This window comes from Perognathus longimembris, chromosome 2, assembly GCF_023159225.1.
Source record: "Perognathus longimembris pacificus isolate PPM17 chromosome 2, ASM2315922v1, whole genome shotgun sequence".
NCBI lineage: Eukaryota > Metazoa > Chordata > Mammalia > Rodentia > Heteromyidae > Perognathus > Perognathus longimembris.
Genome location: NC_063162.1, coordinates 133,505,028 through 133,525,425, shown reverse-complemented (window position 1 = coordinate 133,525,425; position 20,398 = coordinate 133,505,028). Strand labels below are relative to the sequence as shown.

The following is a 20,398-nucleotide window of genomic DNA, read 5'->3' as shown; positions in this document are numbered from 1 at the left end:
TGTGGTGTTTTCTGTCTGAATGAAAAATCTCCTCTATGTGATGATATAGAAACCTGTAGTTTCTCCATCCAATAGCTTTGCCATCCTCATTATCATAAATGTAGAGTCAGCAAAAAGGAAGTTATTTTAGAGAAAGTGCACATATTCTTGTATGATGCTGTCTCAGAAACACAGTATGTCTATTATCATTTAATTCACAGTGCATTGGTTGAAAATTGGTCGAAACCATCTGACTGCATTTAGTCTGAGTCCTTCATGACTAGGGCAGGCACTCTTGGAATCTGTTCCACCCCGTGGAATGCAATGTACATATCTGGGTAGACTGCTGTCTCCTTTACCACAGTCCTTTTCCATATTTGGTATGTCCAGCTTCAAAAAGAAAATCTATTGGGCCTACAAGGACCAATAGCTATACCCTTATGAACACATAAGATGATGCTAAGTGAAATGAACACCATGTTATGAAAACAATTGTTATATCACAGTTGTAACTACTTTCAACTTCCCATGTGTATCTGTAGCTTCTATTATTGATGATGTTCTTGTATCACCTTCCTGTGGTTGTACCTACACTATCTCTGTAATCTTATCTGAGTATATTGGAAACCGTGTATACTGGTATGGGATGCAGGAAATTGAAAGGGAATACCAGATTTGAGAGACACAGGGTAAAAAAAGACAAACAACTACAAAAAGCAATACTTGCAAAACTGTTTGGTGTAAGTGAACTGAACACCTCGGGGGGCGGGGCGGGGGGAGGGAAAGGGGGAAGAGGGAGGGGGGTATGAGGGACAAGGTAACAAACAGTACAAGAAATGTATCCAATGCCTAACGTATGAAACTGTAACCTCTCTGTACATCAGTTTGATAATAAAAATTTGAAAAGAAAAAAAAAAAGAAAAAAGAAAATCTCCCTGGGAAATGACTGTATCTGTAAGGTTTCTTAGTTAAAATAATGAAAGAGAAAAAAGTACAGGATAATTTTGTTTTCATAACAGAAGAAAGAATATTTAGCGATATTTCCTTGGCAACAATTGAAGATTTGACTGAGTGGTGGTTTTTCTGAAAACCAAAGCATTCCATTTTAACACTTTTTGAACTTGAACTATCAGATTTACCAATGGAATAGTTTATTTTGATTTTCATATGACAATACTCTTAGGAATATAGTTTTATTAGTAACATAGTTTATCCTCCAATTAAAATAATTTATGTCCCAAATTTCTGTTTGTAATTGGACATGTGGAATTTGAGATAATATTTCATACATATGAAATTTCATATGATTTTTATCTCTATGCCATCCATGAGTCTATTTCATCATTTAACTGGATAGCAAGACCTTTGCATTATAAAATTTAATAAATAATGTTGTGGTGTTGGTAGTTATCATAGAAATTTTATAAATTGAAAATCATTTTGTTTACCCACATAGTACCCATAATCACAGAACTTCCAGAATTCCTGAGTGACTTAGAGTCTATATGTTTGCTTGCGTTGCCACAAGAAAGTCCAGGTGGCACTGACAAGAAAAATCTAGTTTTTTTGAAGTCTGACTTAAGTCATTAGAAATATTTTGTGGCAAGGATGCTTTCAAAACTTTTTTCCTTTTTAAAAATTATTTGTTGTCAAACAAAATTATGTACAGAAGGGTTACAGTTTCATATGTAAGGCAGAGAGTACCTTTCTTATCAAAGCTGTTATCTCCTCCCTTACTTTTCTCCTACTTTCCCCCCTCCCTTGTTCCCTCCCCCCGATTTGTGTAGTTGGTTTACAGCATATTGTCTTGTAAGTATTGCATTGATTTTCCTTTTACTCTTCATCTCTCCATTTTGATGTTCTCCTTCCCTTCTCTAGTTGTGATAAACATATATACAATACCCAGGCCACCAAAATTAATTATACTGACATAAGTGGTAAGACCATGGGGAAGAAAAACAAAAGAAAAAGACATAATTTCACATAGTACATAAAAAATAACAACAATAATAAATCACTTATTTCCATAACTTGGAATTCATTTTGTTTAGCATTGTTTTATGTGATCATATTTACATAGCTATTGAGCTATTGTGATAATCTGCTAGGACTATGAGGGAAACCATAGAGTCTATATTTCTTTGGGCCTAACTCATTTCACTTAATATGATTTTTCCCGTGTCTTTCCATTTTCTTAAGAATGGGGTAATATCAGTCCGTCTGATGGAAGCATAGAATTCCATTGTGTATATGTACCACAATTTCTTGACCCATTCATCTACTAAGGGTTATCTGGGTTGATTCCATATTTTAGCTATGGTAAATAGTGCTGCAATAAACATGGTTGTGCGGGGAGCTTTGGTATGGTTTTGTTTGTGATCCTAAGTAAATGTCCCAAAGTGGGGTTGCTGGGTCATAGCAAAGCTCTATGTTTAGTCTTCTAAGGAACTGCCACACTACTTTTCTGAGTGGTTGAACAAATTTACACTCCTGCCAACAGTGTAATAGTGTTCCCTTTGGCCACATACATGACATCATCTGTTATCAGTTTTCTTGATAATGGCCATTCTTACTGGGGTGAGGTGGAATCTCAATGTTGTTTCAACCTTCTTTTAGCACTGGCTGATACATAAATACATATATGTATAATATTATATATAATATTCCAAGATAAATTTTGTTTTAAAATAATTTCTCTTTTCTTGTTTATACATCAAATTAAGCCTTTGTTTATTGGTTCTGTTTATGTTAATATTCAGTTTGTCATACTTTGATTTATTAAAAGCATATAAATCAAAGGCAGTCCCATTACTTTTATTTGCAGTTCTGAATATGGTACAATGACTAAATGACTGAAAGTAGGAGCCATGAGGGAAATGTGGAGTAAAATGCTGGTTAAAAAAAGACAATAAACACTCACAACATCGATGCCCCATAGTTATGTCAATATAGCATCTATTTTGCATATCTCAATTGATAAATAATTTTTATTGTTTCTACAAATAATTTGCATAGAGTAATTGAAAATTAAAGACCCATTTTACTTAATGGTGCTATATTTTAAAACACTGAGTATTTAATAAAAGTTAGCTACTATGTTAAATATTATTTGAATTTAACTATAAGCATTACAAATCTGTGTTCTCTCTCTCTTTTTTTTTTTTTTTGCCAGTCCTGGGGCTTGGACTCAGGGCCTGAGTACTGTCCCTGGCTTCTCTTTGCTCAAAGCTAGCACTCTGCCACTTGAGCCACAGCAGCACTTCTGGCCTTTCCTATATATGTGGTGCTGAGAAATTGAACCTAGGGCTTCATGTATAGGAGGTAAGAACTCTTGCCACTAGGCCATATTCCCAGCCCTGTTCTTCTTTCTTCTGAAGAATTATTTTGTGACAAGTCCTAGCCTCGAAGCCTAACTCAGCCATCAACTGATCTTAACTCAGCCCACTAGTGCTTTGAGTATAGATGTTTGACACTATGCCCAGAAAGAACTGGAGCTTCCTATCTGGTAGCTCACTTTTGTCATTCTATCTACTCAGGAAGCTGAAATCTGAGGATCGTTGTTCATAACCAAACTAGGCAGGAAAGGCTGTGAGACTTTTACCTCCAGGTACCCATACTGTGTGTCCATGCACATGTGTGTGCGTGCACACACACACACACACACACTCAGCCAGAAGTGAAACTATGGCTCAAGTGGTGGAGCACCAACATTGAGTGAAAAAGCTAAGGGATAATGTGTAGATCCTGACTTCAAGCCATCATGTCAGCACATTAAATGTCCTTCTCTATCTTTGGCAATGTTGAATCTCTACTTGCTGATTAATTTCAGGTAGTCTCTAGTTGGTTACCACCATTACCAACAAGTTCAAGGTTAAGGATTCAGAACTCCTGGGTGAATCATCCAATCCCGCATCCTCCATCTTTTCTTTTATTTCTAGAGTTTCATCTAACTGTTCATTTTGAAAACCTCAGTCTTGGGGCCAAAGGGCATGTGATGAGTCAGTAAATGGATCACAGCAAACCCAGCTCCATTTTCTCTGATGAAAACACACTGTAGCATCTCTGACCTGCTGATGGGTTCACAGCACTGTGATTTCTTCTGACAGAGACACATCACTCAAGATAGTGATTCTTCCCAAAATTAAATTTGTCTGTCCTTTATGATTTTCCCACAGCATAAAGGATATTTCTTTACATTTATGTTTACAAATACATATTTTTGCTTGTATTTGTGTGTAATTGGTATAAAAATACCCCCTCCTTCCAAAAAAAACCTTGAAAGTATTTTGTGAAAGCCATGTTTATGGTATCAGGAATGAAAGAACAAGATGACGGTTAATGTCAATATAGGTATTGTATCTTAATTAATATGACCAAGTCTCTATGGCAGTGATTTATAAATGTTGTCTCATTAAATTCTTTGAGTTTGGCCTATGGAAGTTTAGATATCATGTAAATCTCAGCTAATCTATTAAGCGTGGATAAGACCTCCCAAACTTGGAAGCCTAACAGTCTCACTTTCCCAAAGTGAATACCATTAACTTTCATTTTATACTTTCCCCTGAAAAGGCAGTGACAAAAGGGTCCACTGTTGTCTTAATTAGAGTGTAGAAGAGCTTCATACTTATCTGTTCATGATTAAGTTTCTGTCCCAGCCTAGAGGTCAATTGACAGGAAATGCCCCCCTCAATGTTTTTATGCATTTTAATTTATTATCTATTTGACTTATTGTTTCCTGCTTGGACTTATGCAGGTTATTTCATTTAAATGCCTAACTCAACACCAAATCAAGATACAGAAAATGAATGTCACCAAGTGTTGAAGGTGCTGAGCTCACAGCAATAAACACACACACACACACACACACACACACAATATCCACAGTTAAAAATCCCTCTACCTGTGGAATTTTTATCCAGATGAAGACAAATTGATAATATGGAAGTTAAATGAAACATATAGCCTGTGGCTATGGAATTGTTAGTTGAAATAATGCAGGGAACACAGATACAGAAGATGGGCATTTCAATTTTCAATGATGTCTTCAGGAAAGGAGTCACAGAGAAAGACTATTTCAATAAAGACCTTAACAAAGTGGAGGATTGGGACACCAAATATAAAAACCTGAAAACTGAGGCATGGTTATTTAGTTCCAGGATTTGTTATTGTGGCTGGAATAGGATAAGTAAAGAGCAGAATAATGCCAGGCACATTCAGAAGAGTTAGAGGGTTGTTGTAAGACTACTGTGGGGAAGACACTGGAATTCTGAGAACAAAGGATTGTGCTATCTTCTTTGTTAGGATTAATCAGTTGCCTGGACAGAAGACAACAAAGGCAGAGCAAGTGAGATCAGTAGGAAAGCTACAGAGACTTCCAATGGAAGTTGTTAGTGGCTCTGAACAATGTAATACCAGGAGAACCAATGAAAAATAACCTGTCTGAAACACTTTGAAGACACAATCAACAGGATTTTGTCATAGGTAGGGTGGGAGTGTGTTCAACGGAGTCAAGTTCAACTTCAAGATTGATTGTTCCAAGAACTGGAAAGATGGACTAAATGGCAGAGAGGCTCACTGTTAAGAATGAATTTCAGGGCAAAGAAAGAAATAATCACAGATCCTGGTATGTTTTATTTGCTGTCAGACATCCAGGAGATCTAAACAGATGTCACTTGAATGTCTCTAGAGAAGTCTGGAACCTGTCGGCAGGTAAATGGTATTTAAAAGGATCAACTGAATAATTTCTAGGAATTAATGAAAAATGAAAATGTAAATGTTTTAATCCCAAATATATTATAAATTCCATGACAGTAATAGCAGAGCTTTAAACCAAGTAGAAACTACTTGAGAACAGAATCCAGTGTACAGAGCTGATCCTGGTTTAAGATCATCATTCCAAATGTGTTCTGCAACATTGAACCACTTACAGATACAAAGATAAATGGATAGGTGGATAGGTGTCCAAGGACTAAGCTCTAACTATTTCAATGCAGAGAGGCTGCATTGAATTAACTGAGGTGAAATTAGGAAGACACCTTGTTGTTTCTTCCTCAGAGGTGGTCCTGGGGGGGGGGTAAGGGCAACCGAGTCATGATGCAGACACCGGAGACAGGTCTCAAGGAACAAGTCTACTTTATTGCAGAAGCACAGCAGCCTACATACATTTTTTCAACTAATTATAATACCCTACTCACCCTAGCAACCCAATGTAACTTATTACCTTAAGGTTAAGTTGTTTACCAGGTTCTTTGGCTCAGTTATCAAGAATGAGGAAGGTGCGGTGGTACCTGACGTGGAGGAGCTCCTGACACAGGGCAAACAACACACAGTGTTCTGTGTGGTCTTAGGTGCACAGTGTGCTGTCACGCCATGTCCTTTATGGCAGCGGCATACACTCCAAGGTCAGCCTTGCCTCCCACAACACCACAACCAAACAGAACTGAAACCAGAGTAAAACACTATGTGTTTGATTCTGGTTCTGTAGTGTTTAGGCTCAGTCAAAGGATCTGAGTGGTTGATTTTGATGTTACTGCTGCTCAAGAAAGTTTAGCTACCATTGGATTTATTTCATGATGGATCGATTTGGAGCATTTTGCCATCTACAAGCTACTTCAGGGTTTCTCTTTAACATTACTTAAAAAAAAACATAATCACTTCTAGTAATCAATGAGATGTTTGAAGTCCACTGGCTGAAGTTCTCCTTAGAAAGTCAGAAGAAAATCTATTTTTCAATACAGGTGCCACTTTGGTAGTCAGAGAGATGAGGAGATAGATGACAGAAGCAGAGTGAGGCAAGATGGAAGGAGAACTGCTCAGGGAGTGTGCAGAACAGCCAAACAGAATCTCCCTGGCTGTAGGGTAAGCATGAGATGAAACCATCCAATGCAAAACAGAACTATTTGGGAATAAATCATAAATTTGTTTCTTTTCACATGACATTCACATGCCTTGAATGTTAGCAAAAGAAGACTGCCTTATTCTTCAAGAGGATTATAAATTTCACCAGGTTTGTGTTCAGATAGCTCCATCCTCATTCTTCCTGGTCTTTTGATTACAGATGACCCTGGCTGTGTACAAATGTTGCAATCAGAGAGTGAAGAAGGAGCTATAATGAGGTTGGAAAAATGTGTCCTTCTTATGCATTCCATTGTACCAGTTCTTCCAGAGCTTATCCAGAAATTGCTTAAATCTGTCTTAGTGGTCCATGACCTCTTCACAGTCAACATATGCCTGAGTTGTGGAGGCCAACGAGCTGAGAAGCCATTAGTGGATGTAAGGGAATGCATCCTTGTTTCCTATATTCATGGATATTTTGGAGTAATGGAAGCAGGGGAAGTGTGTAAGAGGAAGTTAGAAAAAGATTATTAACACTCCTACTACCACTGTCAGTATCTTTTGATTGATTCATATGCATTCTGACGACTTATATCATTGAGACAGAAAGCTGTTGTGTGGTTCTAAGAATGTAGCGCCCAAATGGTTATTGCCTTGACATTGTCAAATACACTTGTTGTTTGGACCAAAACTTTTTCTACCTACTTCAAAGTGTGATTACAATGTCTTTCTAGATAATTGGAACATGGCTACCACCACTTCAGTAATCAAAATTATTGGGCTAATTGGTATCTCTCTCTCTTATTTTTTCTTTCTTTTGTTCTTCATACCTGGATGATACTTTATTAGTATCTCTTTGTGCATATTCTGTGCATATGAGACTTTTTTTTCTTTTTTTTTGCCAGTCCTGGGCCTTGGACTCAGGGCCTGAGCACTGTCCCTGGCTTCTTCCTGCTCAAGGCTAGCACTCTGCCGCTTGAGCCAAAGCGCCACTTCTGGCCGTTTTCTGTATATGTGGTGCTGGGGAATCGAACCTAGGGCCTCGTGTATCCGAGGCAGGCACTCTTGCCACTAGGCCATATCCCCAGCCCGATATGAGACATTTTTGAAGACATCTTAATCTACCCTGAAATTCCTCTGTGAGAAAAATATTACCCTCCCTCAACTGTACAAGCTGCAAAAGAACAGAGAAGAAAATAAAATTAGACATCTTTCAAACACTAGGGAAAATTTTGATAGTTTGGATTCTTGCTTGCTTGATTGGTTTGTTGATTTTCTTATGTTTAAGAATAATCCCAACTATTTATCTTTAAAATTCATTATAAAGAGGTGGTGCTGGAACCACACTCACTGTTAAAAAAAAAACATGTTTATTCCTGTCGTGAAAAGAAATTAGAATTGTTTTTGGGTGTGCAGAAATCCAGTAATGTCTTTTTATAACCAATGTTCATTTTCCAAGCTTTGGTTGTAAAGTCTCCATTCCTTTCCAATATGGAAGATATTTTTAATTTTTTTTTGCTTTTTTTTATTCAAATTTTTATTATCAAACTGATGTACAGAGAGGTTACAGTTTCATACATTAAGATATTTTTAATTTTATAATCCATGACATTATAGATTAAACTTGTCCTGAATGAGAGTATTTAGAGCTTTTCTTGTTTTAATTTTTTTCATACATTTATACCATATTATCCTCCCCCTGCCAGTTTTAAATTAGCATCACTTAATTGTATAAGGCAGTTTCATTTCAACAGGACAATATATGCATACAATGTATCTTGTTTGGACTCATCTCCTTTTTCACTTTCCCTTACCCTCTCTCTTCCTTAGCAAACCTAGTTCAACAAGCTTTATTATTTGACTTTTACACATGTACATCAAGTGCTTTCACTATATTCAGCCTCCTTCACCCTATCTATAACAGCACTTTTATTAGTTTTACTCTGTTGTCATTATGTTTCTGACCTGTGGGACATCTCCATTTCATTAGATGGTGAAAGATGAAGCTCATGTGCTCAGGCCCTTCAGAGTCCAAGGCTCTGTGAGATTTTGGATTTATTTTATTTTTTTTATGCTTATTTATTGTCAGAGTGATGTACAGAGAGGTTACAGTTTCATACGTTAGGCCTTGGGTACATTTCAAGATTTTGGATTTTAAAGTACAATTTTATGTAGATGCTTTTCCTGTGTTAAATTTATATTTTTTCCAAAAGCTCTTTTAAGCGAGAACATAATTAAGATGAACATTCTGGAGTAATTTAGAACTCTAATGTCTAATGGAGAGCTTGGTACACTAAGCATAGTGCTATTTAATTCTTAAGTCTATGTTTATTATGTCTTTTTCTGAGTAGACTTGCCAAAAAAAAACAACAACAAACCCACAGTAATGCATTTAATGAGGAAGTTTGCAGTCCAAAATCTTCTTTATATCTAATATTAAGCAAGTTTAAATTTAGTATGTATTTTAGAGGTTCTCCCAAAGAAGGACAGAAAATGATTACTTGTATTACTGGTAGCAGAGAAAAGTTAGAAAATTTCTTTAGCTATAAAGGCATTTATGTACTATTTGGATTCACTTTATATATTATAACAAGATAAAGACATGCTAAGAAATTTAATTAATCACTATGGATGCTCTAGTCATTTCATGTCTGTTTGATTTCTAGATTTTATTTATGTATTTGTTTGTTTATTTGTTTATTTATTTATTTTGTGGGCTAAATTGGCTTAGCAAGGTCTGGTGGAGATGAATCTGATGGCTACATATTCAAGTATGTTTGCAATATTGATGTGTGTGGCTTGAACTTTGCCATGTTTTTCTTCAGTATTCTTCCTCTGCATTTCATTTTCTTTGGAGATTTTTTTTATAACAATGCTAGCTTGGAAAATAAGCAGAAATCAAAGACTAAGTAACTCATGAGAATCTTAGGAGTTTTCATAATTATAGGTTGCCTCCAAGTAGACGCCAAAGCTTAGGGAAAGTGATGGTAGTTTAAAGGCACATAAATGCACCCCATTGGGATCTTAATTCCAGTAAAATCTTTAGTACTCTCCAAGTTGATATAGGATTTCTCTTTACCCATTCCTCCCTTTGCCTAGGGGTGTCCTTGAAGCAGGTCTCTGTTGATGCTGATACTCATGAGCCAAGCTGAGAATCTCGAGTTTACAGCTCGTCACTTTGTTTTATAGTCACAATGTCATCAGTGTGGTATGGTAGCCATTACTGAGACCCAGTTTACACATTGGGAAACTCTAGAAACCATGTTGGTATAATTGCTGTAAATAAAATTCTTGAAGATCTTCATATACCTAAAACTAAGAAGCACTTTCTATGTGATCATTATGTAAGGAACCTCACATAGATTCTTATTAATAACATAAAGTTAACATAAATATAATTATGTACACATGAATAATCTTCCCACTTTATTCATTTTAATATCTTAATATTTAGGGTTAATAAATATTATTATTGAGATAATATTTACCAGAGAGAATTGCATAAGTGAGATGACATTTGAAACAATTAAATTTTGCATTTTTTTTCTTTTTTCTTTTTACTAAACTGTTTTTATTATTAAATTTTATTGATAAGGTGATGTGCAGAGAGGGTATAGTTACATAATATGGTTGTGAGTACATTTTTGTCATATTTGTTACACCCTCCTTCATTTTTCTTTCCCTTCCCCAGTTCAGATAAGCATATATACAATATCCAGTGTACCAGAATCATATACAGTGACCACAGGGGGTACATCAAAGGAAATTCACCTAGTACTTTAAACATTGACAACAGTAAAATCCTCCTGTTTCCATCTCTTGGAGTTCATTTTGCTTAGCCTCATCTTATATAATCATATGTATGTAGCTCTTGAGCTATTGTGCTCCTAAAAAGTCTATCCTAGATCTTTTTATGTTTATTTAGTAATTTTTTGGTTTTAGAGAGATTATGTAAAATCGCTGACTAAAATATGTAGAAATACCATTTGAAAAGAAGTTTGTTGCTTTACAGACATGATCTCTACTGTTCTCCCTTCCCCCTCCAACAACCACATATCAGGGAGATCATTCCTTTGTCCTCTGTGCTCTAGGCTTGCATCGCTCAATATTATTCGTTCAAGATCTGACCATTTCCCTGTGAATGCCATTATTTTATCATTTCTTTTTTTTTGCTATTAAGATTACCTTTAAGTACACATTAAACAAGAGATTGAGTCTGCATTTTTGTTGAAAGATATTCCCCTATTAACAATAGGGTCTCATGTAAGGATAACATTATTAGTAGAGGAATTGATAAGTAAACTCAGAAATCTGTATAGTATAACTTCACAGATGAGAATAGTGTTTATTTGACTTCCTGATGCTCTCCTAATAGTGTAGAAACTTCTTGATCTCTAAGTTTTACCATCTGGTAAAAGAAAACTTCTAACCTAAGAAAATGCAACAGTAATGGTTATCTATGAATTCATCCTTCTGAAGTTTTTTCAATGTTTTATGAGCTCAGGATGTGAAAGTGGAAGATCAACAATTTTTGTTTTTAAGTACTGCTCTATCTCCTTCCATACCACAAGGAAAAATTCAAACAAGTGGTATTAATGTTTTAACTTATTCATGTGTCATTTGTAGAAAGGAAAAATTTCCAGAAGGGTCCTACAGTTAATTTGAGCATTGAGGAGTGAGTAAGAAATGAGCACAGGCAGAATTTTCAAAATGCATGTACCAGGACTCACTCCCTAGACTATCTTAATTTTACAGGTTGGTATTCTTTTATATTTGGTAATGGCACCAATATTCATTTTGATATGATGTCGTCATTGAGAAAACTCTAGAAGCATAGTTTAGAGGGGCTATTTAAGTCACACCCTTACAACCTGCTTGCAATTTATCATGTTGGATTGTTGAAATTAGGGCACAAAATGGAGATAAAAACAGTAAGTGGTGTGGAAGAATGATATTGTACAATGCCTCCTTGTCACTCTTATTTTCACTGTATATAATTTACCTTCTGGGGTAAGGAATACTGAAAGAACATCACTTGCCCACAGGTATTTCCTGAGAAAGGCTTTTGTGGCATAAAACAATAATTTCTTCTTATTCTGGTCTTGGACCTTTGTTTGTGGAGTTCATTTATAATCTGAAAAGGAAAATAGGCTCCATCAGCTTGTTTGTTTATTGTGGATTTGTTTTCAGCAATCAGGTTTTGTTAAAAAAAATACAAATTAGCTCATCTTCCCTTGTAAGTTGGGATGTTTGCTACAGTTTAGGACAACTTCAATAAGTGTATTTGAATGCATCTTAGCAGAGATGCTGTAATAATTTTATAAAATGGCATGTTATTTGATTTACCTTTAACTAGGCAGACTTAACAGCTGCAATTCTCTTTTCTTTTCCTTCCCTCAGATGTACATCCAGACGGCAACTCTTACTGTGTCCATGAGTCTCAGTGCTTCAGTGTCTCTGGGAATGCTCTATATGCCCAAGGTTTATATTATAATTTTTCATCCAGAGCAGAATGTTCAAAAACGTAAGAGAAGCTTCAAGGCTGTGGTGACAGCTGCCACCATGCAAAGCAAACTGATCCAAAAGGGAAATGACAGACCAAACGGCGAAGTGAAAAGCGAACTCTGTGAGAGTCTTGAAACCAACAGTAAGTCATCCGTAGACTTTCAGATGGTCAAGAGCGGGAGCACTTCCTAATAGATGTACGTTGAACAATCTTCTACTAGCCTTGGGGACTGTGCTACATGGTCAGGGGAATAATGTACCCACACACTGTAAGGCTGTCAGAACCATTTGGTGATAGAGCTGGATGATTGCAGGATGAGTGGCTGTTCTTCAGAGCATAAACATGCCCTGCAAATCTCTTACAATGCATGCCACTCAAATCTTCCTTTGTATGCATCATAGATTTGTGTTTTGGAAAGCTGTTCCATTTGTAAATTCTATCAGAAACATAGAAACAATTTCCCAATTTTTCCGAGTTCAATACTGGATGTTCCTTGTAATTGCAACTATTTAGCAATACTGGTAGAATCTATTAGAAGAGATCTTACATGATCCACAACAACAACAAACACTGACATGACATTTGGAACTTTAGAGGAATGAGAAAAATGGCCAATGTATTTTAGTTAAATTACAGCAATTACATCATTCCTCCTTGTGTTCTTTTTGACATACCTTGATTTGTTGGAGACATAATGACAATTAGACCTGTTTAATGCAAGCCTAGTAACCTTGAAAGCAAATCCTTTCCATTACCACCAACATTTCTGTTTTCTTCATCCATCTTCCTCTTCTCTAGGGTGTACTTCAGAAACAGCATACGAAACATCACAATGATACTCAGACTAATCTACTACAATTTAACTGGTCAATTAATTCCATCTTTGTATCTGCAGCAGAATAGCAAATAGGCTAAAGATTTATGTTGTAAAATAGCACAAGGCTGACCATAGTAAAAATTACTTTCCTCCCAGAATTCTTCAATGGGCTATATTACTCATTTTACTATACTTTTGACATGAAACTCAGGAGGATTAGAATTGAATTTATGTGGTTTAGTTATTCCTGATGTTATTCAAAGTCTTCACTGCATTCAAAAATTTCCTTTGTATTAAGATTTTGAGGTGAGCCAGGTGCCAGTGGCTCATGCTTGTAATCCTAGCTGCTCAGGAGGCTGAGATCTGAGGATCATGGTTCAAAGCCAGCCCGGGCAGGAATGTCTGTGACTTTTATCTCCAATTAGCCACCGGAAAACTGGAAGTGGCACCTGTGGCTCAAGTGGTAGAGCACTAGCCTTGCACTGAAGAGCTCAGGGACAGCACCCAGGCCCAGAGTTGAAGCCCCACAACAGACCAAAAAAAAAATATTTTGAGGTGAGTGGTCAGAGGTCAGATAGTGGACTATCTCATAGACAGAGCCAACCCAGAAGATCAACTTTTCTTAATTAACTCATTGGCCTCATTTACTTTTAGTTCTCCTAGTAATTCTGGGTTACCTTCTTATCACCATTACCAAATTCAGTTCTCTTTTAGAGAAAGAACTCTGACAAGATCCCACAAATACTCCTCAAATAGTCACCATTCTGTTAACTTGTGATATGTCAACGGAAGGCATACTAATGATGAATTCTAAACCAATTCCTTACAATCATCTTTCAATATAGATGAATAATTGACGAATAATAATCTCAGTTAAAATGATTCATAACTACTATTCAAGTCACCAGAATAGGATGCTGTGATCTGAGGGCAGAATTTTCCCTTTCTTTTTCTACCATGAAAGCATCAGTGTGGAAAGTTAAAACCCATGTAGAGGCCAGTAAATTGCTCTTGGCAATGGACGCCCTTTGAACATTGTACCTCCCTGATGAATCACGACAGTCTATTGTTGTACCTGTGTTTTAGTAACAATCCAAAAAAACATTTGATAATATGGTTTCAAGTGAGAACATCCACATTTAGAGTGAAACAAGTACCAATCATCCCACACCCTCCTGTGGAAAAAAGGTAATAGCATTTTTTACTTTAAAGAACAAACAGTTCTTCTCAGAAGGAAATTTCCTAATATTTCAAAGTACTAATCTTGCATTATGGAAATAACCCTCAAACACTTACTATTATTTTTGTTGATGTTGAAATGGAAATTATACACATACATATGTTCCTCTATTTTTTGTAAAATAAGAAGGAAACATTCAAATCACAAAGACTTTAGAGAGGAAGTCTATAATATTCCTGAGAAGTTAGAAGGGTCACTTTTGGGAGATGAAGGAAAGTAAAAAGAGGAATGAAGATTATTTCAATCATTGCCTGAATGGAGGTTGAAGTTTACTTGAGAGATTTGAGTGTGTTTATCATTTACAGGACTAGCTTAGGTTTAAATAAATTGGGTCCAGTTAGAGTGGCTTAGATTATGCATTTGGGAGGGACAGTTTTGTGAAATCTTCACACATTTATCCATCAGAGCAGCCATGATCATTTTTGCTTCCCTGTTTCCTTACATGGTCATTGTTCAAGGAGAGGGTAGATTTCTGTGCTGTACCAACAAGCCTTGTCATTACTATATAGAATTCCATGTGCAAACCCAGGTTTCTATGGCTTTGTGTCCATGTTGCCATTAGTACATTAGCTTTTACAAATTAGCTAAAAGCTTCTGAAATCACAAGCCCACTTAAAAAAATAAGCATCCACACAATTAACTACTTAAATATGATATTTTTCTCCTAAAATTGTGTGGATTTAGAAATGCAGTTGTATATTGGAAAAGCATTTGACATTCAGTTATGAGAAGTGCCTCATCTTCTCAAATTCAAAACATTTCCTCTAAAAATGAACAGCCTATTCTCAATAAAACCTATGCTGCTAATCCACTGGAACCGTGTGTATGTTGCTGCCATCTTATCCCTTCTCTTATCCCATTTCCATAGGGAAGTGACATTGTATTCACAAGTTTTTTCAAAGCTATAAAACAATCACAGTAAATGTAAAGGTATCATTGTTACCTTAATATGCAGGTTGCTGATGGTTAAAAGAAAATAGTGTCTCAGAATCAACAACAACAACAACAACAAAACATTGTTCAGCATTCTTTTCTCTTTTTGGATATGTGGAAGATTTTGATCATTATGGATGTTACTTGATTATTGAGATTTTTTTTTTTCATTCTGACCTAATAACTGTAACATATGTGCACTTCTGTGGTCATACTCTGAAGCTCTACAAGTCATCTTGTACATGTGAGTTGTTCATGCCAGACATTCCCATCACAAATTTCAGATGTGAAGGTTTCATTATGCTACAGGACATAAATAAAAGTAATGTTAAACTGGAAAGCAAAAGAACTTGGTGAACTTGTGAAATACAAAAATCCTATATAAAGCAGGGCTTTTTGTTTGCCAAAACAGGAATAGAGTTAGAAGCAAACTTGTCATCTGTAAATTTTACCAACTGTACCAAATGAAGCAATGCTGGACATGGTATTCCTTATGCTATGTTCATGAATGAGTCAGGGAAACAGCTATCATTGAAAGTTGACTTGCTTTCTGTAGCAAGTGGGCAGAGTACACATGCACTGCTGTATCCAAAACTTGTTTTCATGTAAGTATTTATGACAACTGTAAAAATTCTTGTATTAGGCCTTCTGCTCATTTTAGATCTATTTTTTTTCTCTAGCTTTTTGTTGTTCTTGGTTGTTGGTGGTGGTCATGGGGCTTGATCTTGGGGCTTGGGCACTGTCTCTGAGCTTTTCTGCTCTAGGCTAGCACTCTATTACTTTGAGTCACAGCTCCACTTTTAGTTTTCTGGTGTTTAGTTGGAAATAAGAGTCTCATGGACTTTTCTGCCCGGGCTGGCTTTGAACCTCCATCATTCGCTCTCAGCCTCATGAGTAGCTAGGATTATAGGCATGAACTACCAGCACGTGGCCTTATCATATTTTTGAAAAGGTTTATGCAAATTATCTTCTCTTCATGGTTTATTTTTTCTTCTTATTGTTTGCTCTTCATTTCTTTATTTGATTTACCATCTTGACAAAACACTCTGTTTCCAAACTTTATGTTTCTTGACTGAAATCAATGGAAAAAGTTAATTGAAACTAGTGTAAATTATAGTTCTAATTTCTCAATAATACTCTACCATCTTCCAGAAGATTTCTTTTAATACTTTCAAAAATCAAGTGTAGTGAATCTTCATTTTGTCCTAAACTCTCAGAATTAAAATGATGATTAAAGATGATGTATATGTTAATACCATCATCAGGATGCCATACTGTGAAGATCTTTATTTCCTTCTTGTTTCAACCATGATCTTTGCTTTGTCTGATGCACAAACACTTCCTGTGTCTTGAGGTTTTGTTGGTGATCTTTAACAGTGCACAAAGTTGACTGACCCCTCAAATGCTCACTTCTTCAATCCCTTTGAGTTCTCTAATTAACTTAAGTCCTTTGAAAATACATTTATGTTTTAAAAGAAATTTGAGGGCACATAAGAGCATTATACAAATTAAAAATGAAGACTTCATGTAAACAAATGTGAAAAAATGTGTTTCAGTAAGATATCAGCAGATATTTTACTGTTTGGTAAGATACTAGAGTTTTTCTTCCATAACTATAAGTTCCTCCTTAATTTAAAAAAATTGTAGGACACATTAAGTTATCTGTTCTTTTCATTTTACATGGATGTTTCTTGGTCAAATATACTCCTAAATTGAATCTCACCAATGTCTGTTAATGGCTAGTATCTTAATAGTTTTAATTTTCTCTTAAACATTTATGTGCTGTACACCTCATACTAGTGGTTTTCTCAGATTAAGCTTGCTGCTAAATTTTTATTTCTGTAATCTTTGAATTCCTTCGGTAGGCTTAAAAATTAAACTTACCACTTACAAACTGAATGTCATAAAACATCAAAGAACTGAAATTTTGAAACCTACTTAAAATCATATTAACACAATAATTTATTATTACATACTATTAATCTGTCCCAATTTGTCTTAACAGCTTCCTCTACCAAGACAACATATATCAGCTACAGCAATCATTCAATCTGAACAGGGAAATGATACAATCTGAAGAAACGTGGTTTGTGATTTTACACAACGAATATGAGACTACAAAAACTCCTTCCTGGAGATCAACGTAGACTACAACCAATCAAATCCATAGTCAGTCTTGTAAGGAACAAAAATTAGCCATGAGCCAAATGTACCAATAACTAGCGGGGAATGAAGAAACCCGTGTTATACAAAACAACCAATGAGTGTCAAGCTAAACATATTGCTGACTCATGAGCAATTTAAAAACAAAAAACACAAAACAAAACAAAAAAAAACAACAAAAACCTAAAATCTCAAAAGGAAAACTAATGTTAGCTTGTGAAAAAAAATGCTGTTGAAATCAACCATGTCTGATGTTATTCTTGTAAGTACTTTTCTGTGATTGTGAGAATTCCCGTTCCTGCCCCACATTGTTCAACTTGTATAAGACAATGAGTCTGTTTCTTGTAAAGGCTGACCTGATTGAAGCCCTGGATTGTGCTAAAAATAAATGCAATGATTGACGCATGCAATTTTTTATACAAATAATTTATTTCTAATAATAAAGGAATGTTTTGCAAATGTTGAGAGTTGTTTCGTTCCAGTTTTCAAAAGCTAGGTCATTCATCTTTCCAGTTGGTCCTACTTCTGTTTCTTTTTCCTGGCGTTCCCAAGGAAATACCATTTGTTCCAGCAATGTTTATGTATTTGTGTGTGCTTATGAAAAGGTTCCTTTTATTCCTATATGAAAAGGCATTACTTGCCTAAGATTTTTCTGAATACTTCCAGGTTTCTGTGATAGTTTTTCATAGTAACTGTTTCTTTCATGGAGAATCAAGTATTTGCTTGAATAGCTGCAAGTTATTATAGTTGACCCGTGATGGGTTAAGCTTTACTTGGAAAATGTAATATGAAAAGCACTATGTTAAAAATACATATATATATACATATATATATATATATATATATATATATCAAGGTGTTACTGAAATTATCCATTACATTTCTAATTCAAAACTTTTGCATAATGAAATCTCCCCCGGTATGTGATATTAACCTCTTCTCACCTGGACCTAAAAATCACTGAAATCTGTAATGGTAATGGGCCTTACCAATTGCTTTCTTCAAAGCACAGAATTAGCATATTTATTCCCTTACCATCACTAAAGAAGCCACAGTTCAGATAACATGTCAATGCTTTCTTATTTTCCAAATGAAAACATTCATTGGTTCATAGAACAGTATCATTAAAGAGAGAGAAAACAGGGAGTCTGTCTCCTGCTAATAAACCATGCCAGAATGGAGAAAAGGAGCATGTGAAAGGCCTTCAAATCTGTTACGATGAGTGCCTCTATCGCATACAACCCCAGCCATCCATCAAATCAATGGGTCTCTGCAATCATTTTGTTAGTAAATGTTCTCTCTGCTGAGTTAGCTTGGATGGCTCATTGCACTTTGTATAGGTATAAAGAGCTCTGTAACTTCCACCCAGATAGTAACCATCAACTTTATTTAATAGAGAAGGTTGAGGTAACAGCACAGGTTCCTTTCACATATGGTAACATTTCCCAGATACGTAGGAAGAAGATAGCCACAGAAAGCAAGGATTATGTATTTACTGCCCTTTGTGGAATTTTTCTGAAAAGTGTTTTCCTTTGTAGATAATATTCAAATCAAAGAATAAGGGTATTATTTTAAAGTTTTCAGATAATCTGAATTGCTAATGACACATTCCTATAATCTGGATCCTAAACCCACTCCTAGGTGTGCCTTTTTAGATAAGACTGACACTAAGGAACATATAACTGAATATTTAGCCTATGATTGGGTTGTCATGTATTTCAGTACCAATAGACATCCTAAGAGAGAATTTTAAATTGCTAGTATTCTTTGTATTAGAGATTGTTGGTGGTTTGTAAGAATCTGTTACTTGATTTTAGGTGATTATCCATATGTTTTGCCAAGAAAAACACTTGAATTTTATAAGCCTTGCATTTCAATAAGAGAACAAAAATTCAAGTGTATGTTCATGTTCTCATGTATTCATTGATTCTAATCAGGGTAATTGATGTGACAGGGTAACTATGAGAGCATAGCTGGTTCTCAGAAAAACTATGAATTACTACTATTATTAATACTTTTTAAAATTTTAAAGATTTTTTTAGGAGGACAAATAAAATATCCTGGCATTTCGAAAATTTTCTTCCAATTGCAAGTTTACCAGTGGGTAAATTTAGCTACTTCCCTTAACTAATTTTATAAATACTTGTTGCTTGTTTGGTGCCATGCAAAATCTGATTAACTCAAAATCGAGGTTGTCCTGTTCCATATGCCAGTTGTTATTTATAACTTTTTCTGCTGATGAGGCGTATTGCCCTCCACAAGGATTAGGAGTCCTACCATTCTTCTAGTAGAAGCTCCTTTAGCTCTTATAGTAGGAGGTGGAGAATCTGCCCTCTACTGTATTTGTTTTCTCAGGGATTTTGCTGAGGGCTTCTCAGAGGTTGTCAGATAGCCTGGGACAACAGTAGCATCCTGTGAGAGAGATTTAGCATGTGCTTGGTACTGGCTCACAGGATCCGTGCTTTAAAACAAACTGTCTGTGCTCTATAGATAAGCAAATGCAAAGTTGCATGAGAAAAAATATAGTATTATAGTTTTTAGAATTGACCTTGTGTTTTATTCTGGACAGGAAATGTCATATCTAATCTTAGTATGCCAGAGGTAATGCTAAAAATGTAGCCCATAGTAATATTCAGCAAATGTCACTTATACACAATGAGAGATATTTAGTGTGACCTTGAGCCAGTCTGACCTCAGTTAAAAAATAGATAATAATAGTCAATATTCCAAGCTGTCTAACTCGATGATAGTTGATCTGTCACAAACACCGTAAGTAATTGAAACTTAAGGACAAGAAATTTTAATTAATTGAAACTTAAAGGACAACCAGTGGAAAATGAAGACTAAGACAGAAAATGTTTAAAGAGACTTCTTATTTCGTATTAATACGATTTTATTTTTTATTTAAGTTACCTTACTATGGATA

General features: G+C 35.5%; 1 protein-coding gene across 2 annotated transcripts in view; it reads left to right on the top strand.

Moving 5' to 3' along the window:
- The window catches only part of Grm8 (glutamate metabotropic receptor 8), a 688,307-nt gene extending 670,851 nt beyond the window's left edge, over window positions 1-17,456 (top strand). For both annotated transcript variants that reach the window (XM_048340162.1, XM_048340161.1), the window contains 2 exons: window positions 12,214-12,460; window positions 17,315-17,456. In XM_048340162.1, the coding sequence (XP_048196119.1) occupies window positions 12,214-12,460; window positions 17,315-17,364 (297 nt within the window). In that variant the 3' untranslated portion in view covers window positions 17,365-17,456. The remainder of the gene's footprint in view (window positions 1-12,213; window positions 12,461-17,314) is intronic.
- The last annotated feature ends 2,942 nt before the right edge of the window (window positions 17,457-20,398 follow it).